Source organism: Garra rufa, chromosome 16 (genome assembly GCF_049309525.1).
Source record: "Garra rufa chromosome 16, GarRuf1.0, whole genome shotgun sequence".
NCBI classification, from domain to species: Eukaryota; Metazoa; Chordata; class Actinopteri; order Cypriniformes; family Cyprinidae; genus Garra; species Garra rufa.
In genome coordinates, this window is record NC_133376.1 from 6,477,631 (window position 1) to 6,485,045 (window position 7,415).

Consider the following 7,415-nt stretch of genomic DNA (forward strand, 5'->3'; position numbering starts at 1 on the left):
CCCAGATGGACAGGAAAGACAAGTGTGTCTTCTTTGAAACATTTTTTGTCACTCCCTCTGACAGGCCGCTGAATGGCTGAGACGGTGTCTCCAAAAATTTTAAGAACATTTTAACCTTATTATGAAGTCACTGCTTCGGAAAGTGGAGTAATTACATTTAATTGTTTGCCCATTTTCTTTTAAGCAGCCTACAAACTGTAATTATCTAACACAAAATCACTTGCAGTTGTGGCATTTGGGCGGATTGCTCTAGATTTATATTAATATTTATATAAATATTAAATAAAATGGTTAGAATGCATTGTGAAATCAGACATCTATATATATATATATATATATATATATATATATATATATATATATATATATAAAACATCACATTATTGATGTAAAATAGTATAAGCCATTGTATAAGCCATTTGAGTTAAATAATTTTAGTTTAATGACATAACAGTGGTCCAACAATTGTTTAACGTCCACTAAATGACACATTATTGCCTAGAAATGCAATTGTCAACTTTCCCTAGGTTTCACAGACAAGGCTTAAGTCTAGTCCCAGACTAAAATGCATACCTAGGCTGTTTTAACTGAAAGGAACTTGGACTGACAGAGCTTAAAATATGTGCCATTGTTTTGTCTCAAGATGCACACTAGTAGTGTTTTTATCTAAAGCACGTTTTAAAAACACTACTTAAATGTCCTAAGTGAACTATGGCCTAATCCTGGCTTAACCTAAGACCCTTGGGCCTGGTTTCACAGACAGGGCTTAGACTAAACCAGGATTAGACCATAGTTCAATTAGGACATTTAAGAAAAGTTTTATAAACTTGCTTAGATAAAAACATTACCAATGTGCATCTTGAGACAAAACAAAGGCATTGATATATTTTAAGATCAGTCAGTGCAAGTTTCTTTCATTTGAAACAGCTCAGATTTACATTTTAGTCTAGGATTAGGTTTAAGCCTTGTCTGTGAAACCGGGGGAATATGTAAGGTCTTAAGCTTTTATTTTATTTAAACTGTTGTTAGTGTCAAAGTGGGAATGTGTCTCTGTTTTATGGTTTACCATAGATTGTGAGGTGGTGCTGCTGTCACAGGAATTTTTAGTCTATCAAACAGCTGTTTATTTCTGTTTGTATTTTGTATTTAAACTATTATGATTAATATTTTTGCTATGTCATTTACTTTAAGCGGATCCCGCAGAAGCTGGACCACGAAACCAGTCATAAGGGTAAATGTTTTGAATAAATCTGAATAAATAAGCTTTCCATTGATGTATGGTTTGTTAGGATAGGACAATATTTGGCCGAGATACAACTTTTTGAAAATCTGTAATCTGAGGGTGCAGAAAAATAAAACACTGAGAAAATCGCCTTTAAATTTGTCTAAATTTGTTCTTAGCAATGCATATTACTAATCAAAAATTAAGTTTTGATATATTTACGGTAGGAAATTCACAAAATATCTTCATGGAACATGATCTTAACGTAATATCCTAATGGTTTTTGGCATAAAAGAAAGATCGATCATTTTGATCCATACAATGTATTTTTGGCTATTGCTGCAAATATACCCGTGCTTCTTAAAACTGGTTTTGTGGTCCAGGGCCACATTTAACCTCTTTCCATTTTATGCTGTTGAACTAGATTTTAAATACATTTCGTATGTGGGCGCTTTGTTATGACGCAAGCGCTGTCTATCTGATCCCTCACGCTGATTGGCTACAGCAGAAAATACGCGCCACATGTCGGATTCGAAGTAAACAGTGTCGCACATCTGCCAAAATCTTGAATTATCTCTTTATAAGAAGTTTTGTGTTTTTTGAATGGTGTACCTTATCTTGTGCGATAATAGATAACACCTTATAAGTTTCTTTACGATCAATTTCTTGCGTTAGAATGACCACTGGCGTCATGTGGCCGGTTCCGTGAGATTCGTTATTAAAATTGTGCTCGAGCCGGTGGATACTTTATGTAAACTTTGTTTATAAGGAATATTATTGACAAGCTAAATATAATGGATTGTGTTGCAACCGGGGGAAACGTAAAAGGTAAGTAAACTAACTTAAATAACTCGTAGGAGTCGTTCAGACGCGTTTTTCAAAGTTGCCTTATACATTTAAAACGCTTTTTGTGTAAACACTTGCTTAAATTTACATTATAAGTAGACTGATCCACACTTGTTCTAGTTTTAGCAAAAGCCATACATTCCCTGTCAAGAATTGGAGAGGAGCTGTATTTGGAGCCTGTGGAGGATGGGGTATGTGTTTGTTTCCAGTGTTTATGACAGTTTATGTTTGTTTAGCCAGATATGAGGTGTTGAAGTAATGTATAACACTGCTTTCTAATCTATTTTAGTTGGCCCTGCGGTCAGTCAACTCATCCCGGTCAGCCTTCGCCTGCTTCTTGCTGTCTCCTCTGTTCTTCCAGAGATTTCAGGCTCCATCAGACCAAAGCTTTCGCTGCAAAATGCCCATCAAGGTAACATTTACTCTTCCTGTTTATTTCTGCAGTTCACTCTTTAGGGTTTTGTGAGCTAAATACCTGTCAATTCATTACTTACACACTAAAGTGTGTCTATATATTAATAATTTAATCTTATTTGCATGTACACATTTTTCAAAATCTTCAAGTGAATGTTTTCATGAAAGTTTGTCTTATTTTATGTTTTTTTCAGAGTGTTCAGGCCGTGTTCAAGTCTCTGGCGTCTCTGGATCGCTCTGTAGAAAAATGCCGTATTCAGTTGAACAGTGAAAAGAGTCGGTTGACCATAACTATGCACTGTAAACACGGTAAAAATGATTCTGCTGAAGATACGTTAGTAAGATAATATATAATCACACAGCGTTGTATATAAAGTTGAATATGTAAGCATTCAACTTTACCTGCATCTTAAGCGATATATACTGTATAGCAAATCTCAGTTGCTTGATTGTTTATATTGTCACTAAATGCAAGTATTTGTAACCCTGGAACACAAAACCAGTCGTAAGGGTTAATTTTTTTTAATTGAGAGTTATACGTCATCTGAAAGCTGAATAATTAAGCTTTCCATTGATGTATGGTTTGTTAGGACAATATTCGGCCGAGATACAGCTATTTGAAAATCAGGAATCTGAAGGTGCAAAAAAATCACTATTGAGAAAATCACCTTTAAAGTTGTCCAAAATAAGTTCTTAGCTATGCGTTTTACTAATCATAAATTAAGTTTGGATATATTTATAGTAGGACATTTACAAAGTATCTTTACTTAATATCCTAATGATTTGTGGCATAAAAGAAAAACATATAATACAATATATGATCACTGTATTTTTGGCTATTGCTACAAACATACCAGTGCTACTTAAGACTGGTTTTGTGGTCCAGGGTCACATATTATTGCCCAGCTATAAGTCATGATGATATTAAGCTACTATGAATATTATTATAGTATTTTTTTTAAAGCTGCTTTGAAATCAGTACTGTGAAAAGTGCACTGAGTCATATAATTTTTTTTTCTAAATAAACTTGAGTCAAATCATGCAAAGAAATAGCATATTGTACAGTATGATCATTTAAACTGTGTGTGTTTGTTACAGGGCTCTTGAAAACACACAATTTGTCCTTTCAGGACTGTGAGAGTTTGCAGGCCGTGTTTGATAAAGAGAGCTGTGCAAACGTGCTACAGGCTCAACCCAGGTTTGCATTAATTTAATACCTTAATTTGCATTTCCATTTAGAGTCTGTGTTTAATCATTTTCTGTTTTACTTTGATGTCCACTGTAGGTTGATGGTGGACACAGTTCTGCATTTCCCTCCGTCTCTGGAGGAGGTCAATCTGTCTGTGAGCAGTGATCGCGTGTGGCTCAGGAACCACGTGGAGGGTGATGCAGGTATTAGTCACATCAGTCTATATTCTTTTGATATGCATGAAATGAATCAAATCAAATCAAACTAAATGTTTTTCCTCTTTCAGACTCTTCAAAAGCAATGATGACTGAACTGTGTTTGAGCGCGGAGGAGTTTGATCATTTTGCCGTCGGCACTCAGACCAGCATCACCTTCTGTCTCAAAGAGCTCAGGGTGAGTGGGTTCTCACACACACATTGACATATTCAAACCCAACGATAGATTGTAGACGATACGTAGCACAATGTGACACATTTCTGAGTGAAACCATATTTAAGGCCCCAGTATCCATATATTTTTTTTTACAGGCAAAGTTCATCCAAAAATGACAATTCTGTCCTTAATTTCTCACCTTCATGTCGTTCCAAACCTGTAAGACGTTTGTTCGCCTTAGAAACATAAGATATTTTCATCAAAAATATCTTAATTTGTGTTCTGAAGATAAACAAAGTCTTACGGGTTTGGAACAGCATGAGGGTGAGTAATTGATGACAGAATTTTCATTTTTGGGTGAACTATCCCTTTAATGTAAGAGCTATTTGTAACTTGAATGTGTTAATGCTGAGAGAGGTTTCATCCGCTTCCAGTTACTTTTATCTGTACAAAACAGTTTGCTGATGTAAAAACACACTGCAAATACAGTTACGGTCAAAGGTTTACATACCTTTCAGATTCTGCTAAATGTTATTTTTTTATTTAGTACTGACCGGAATAAGCTTACCTGAATGGGGTGAAAACTTTTAACTTATTTTGTCTTCTGGCAAACATGTAAGTATCCTCTGTAGCTTCTGAAGGGCAGAACTAAATGAAAGCAATATGATATTTGGGCAAAATAAGAAAAATGTACACATCTTCATTCTGTTCAAAAGTTTTCACCTCCAGCTCTTAATGCATCATGTTTCTTTCTGGAGCATCAGTGAGTGTTTGAACCTTCTGTAATAGTTGCATATGAGTCCTTCAGTTGTCTTCAGTGTGAAAAGATGGATCTCAAAATCATACAGTCATTGATATCATATGATATCATATCGAATGGCGATAAAATTTATGTTGATAACGATGATAAACTCTAGACATTTTTTGCTCGATATGGATTAATCTAAGAGCCAATCACACAGCAGAAATATGTGATAACAGCCAATCAGCGTGCAGCATGCGCGTGTACGTCAAAGTACAAAGTTCATTTTCCAAAACTGCACTGCCTCAGCTGTATGAAGACTGCTGCGAAAAGCTGGAAAATAATCTAAGGAACGTCAGATACTTTGCCACTACCACCGACCTATGGTCCTGCCGCACATCCGAGCCATATTTGAAAAAGTTGTATATTTTTGTTTACATTTTGCACATTTTGTCACTAATGATACCTCTTAAAGCCAGACACTGTTGACAGACTAGTCTTCCTGGCAAAAAATTAATAAATAAAGATAATAATGTGAAAGTTTTACAAATTGTGTTCACTAACTAGAAGTTGTATAATTTTTTGTTTTGCACATTTGATCTACCTCTTTAAGTCAGACGCTGTGGTCTAATTGTGTTACAAATAAAGTTTTTACAATAATTTTATGTTTACAAGTATAATTTTCTCTTATGGACTATATGTAAACGTCTTTTATGTGAAATATCTTATTCAGGTCAGTACTAAATAAAAAATAACATGCATTTTGTATGATCCCTCTTATTTTAGTAAAATAATTAACATTTTGCAGATTCTGCAAGGTAAACTTTTGACCTCAGCTGATTGAATCTTTATGTACAATATGTATAAAGATAATTTCCCCACCCGTATGGCCTTTGCATAAGCCAGAAAAAATAAATTCTTTTAGCCAATAGAATTGTATTGTTTTTAAATAGCATGATTAATCGTGCACAAGAAGTACATTGTTATAGTCAATTTAATTTAATGTTTGACTTTGTATTTTTTTTGTTTCTCCCAAAGTAAATCTAAAATCAAGAATGGATAAAAATGATTCTTAAACACATTATATAGGTTTTAGCCATTTTATTTCTGAATATATTTAACCTTGAATTTTTATTTTATTGCTATAACATTAAAACTTTTTGTCTCTCTGGTTTTTCCATCAGGGTTTGCTTGCATTTGCTGAGTCATCTGCTCTTCCAATCTCTATGTATTTTGATGAGCCAGGCAGGTTAGTTTCTGTTTGCTTATAAACAACCCCAAGTTTACTTTTTTGTTCCCTGTATTTTAAAACATTAAAAATTGAAATGCTACCTTTGAAAAGTTTGGATATGTGCTTTTTTTTAATGTTTTTAAAAGATGCTTCACACCAATAATGCATTTATTGCCCCAAAAACACAGTAAAAACAGTAATATCATTAAATATTATTACAATTTAAAATAACTAATATTTTATTTGAATATATTTTAAAATGCAATTTATTCATGTGATGCAAAACTAAAATTTCAGCATTATAACTCTAGTCTTTAGTGTCACATGATCCTTCAGAAATCATTCTAATATGATAAAACAAATATTAATGATTGTTATCAATGTTGAAAACAGTTATGCTACTTTAGGATTCTTTGATGAATAGAAAGTTCAAAAGAACAGCATTTATTTGAAATATTGTAACATTCTAAATGTCTCTACTGTCGCTTTTGATCAGTCTAATGCATCCTTGCTAAAATAGTATGTATTTATTTTAAAACAAATCTTACTTACTCTCATCTGTGTGTGTTTGTGTTTAAGTCCCGTTATCCTGAGTGTAACAGACAGTGTTCTGGAAGGTAATTTTGTCCTTGCTACACTGTCAGAGGATTCGCATCCAAAGAACCACGTCAACTCCAACACAAAACAGTAAGTAAAATCATTAAATGTAAACCTCAAGCAATTTGATGTCATATTGATTTATATTTGGTGCTTTAATACTTTTTCCCCTCAGCCCTGACACAGAACAACCACCAGACGACTTCATGAGCGACGACATGGACTCGTTTCTCATTGCAATGGAGACCAGCGAGCTGCCTGGACCGTCGCATGTACCTACATCCCCACCACGACCCAGCAATAACAGAAAGCACTCATTCAGTGAAGAGGAGCCAGAGGAAGAAGCACTCACAGAAGGACCTCCCAACAAAAAGGTACAATAATCATTTAAATGCGTCATTTGTTTTACAGATCTCATTAACATTTAGTCCCTGCTTTTTTTGTTTTTCAGTTTTGTTCACTTTTCTTCGGTTCAGTTCTGCCCACTCCCTCTCAGTTGCCCAATCAGACGATGCAGAGCCAGGAAGTGCTCGCAAGTGACAGTGAAGATGAAAATCAGACAGAAACGTCATAACCGCCCATCAGTGTGGAAAGAAACTCCCACATCCAACCTCACAAAGACTGCTGAATACATTCACACACAAGTGTCTCCTCCTGATTTTATTTTTCTATGAAAATAATTATGGTTTTAAACCAAGAGATGAAGCAGTGAACATAAGCCACATCAAATCATTGCACAAGTCACATTAAAACATCTCACTCCCACTGTGGAATACAAATACTTGATTGAGTCTCTGATTTT

The 7,415-nt window shown here is 34.5% G+C and overlaps 1 protein-coding gene across 1 annotated transcript; it reads left to right on the top strand.

The window, feature by feature from the left end:
* Positions 1–1,752: 1,752 nt before the first annotated feature.
* On the top strand, positions 1,753–7,413 carry rad9a (RAD9 checkpoint clamp component A). The gene is made up of 11 exons (XM_073820488.1): positions 1,753–2,050; positions 2,189–2,259; positions 2,358–2,480; positions 2,677–2,791; positions 3,581–3,680; positions 3,768–3,874; positions 3,958–4,064; positions 5,970–6,034; positions 6,596–6,703; positions 6,789–6,987; positions 7,065–7,413. Exons 1-11 carry the CDS (start codon positions 2,017–2,019, stop codon positions 7,185–7,187), a joined length of 1,152 nt encoding a protein of 383 aa, XP_073676589.1. The 5' UTR covers positions 1,753–2,016; the 3' UTR covers positions 7,188–7,413.
* The last annotated feature ends 2 nt before the right edge of the window (positions 7,414–7,415 follow it).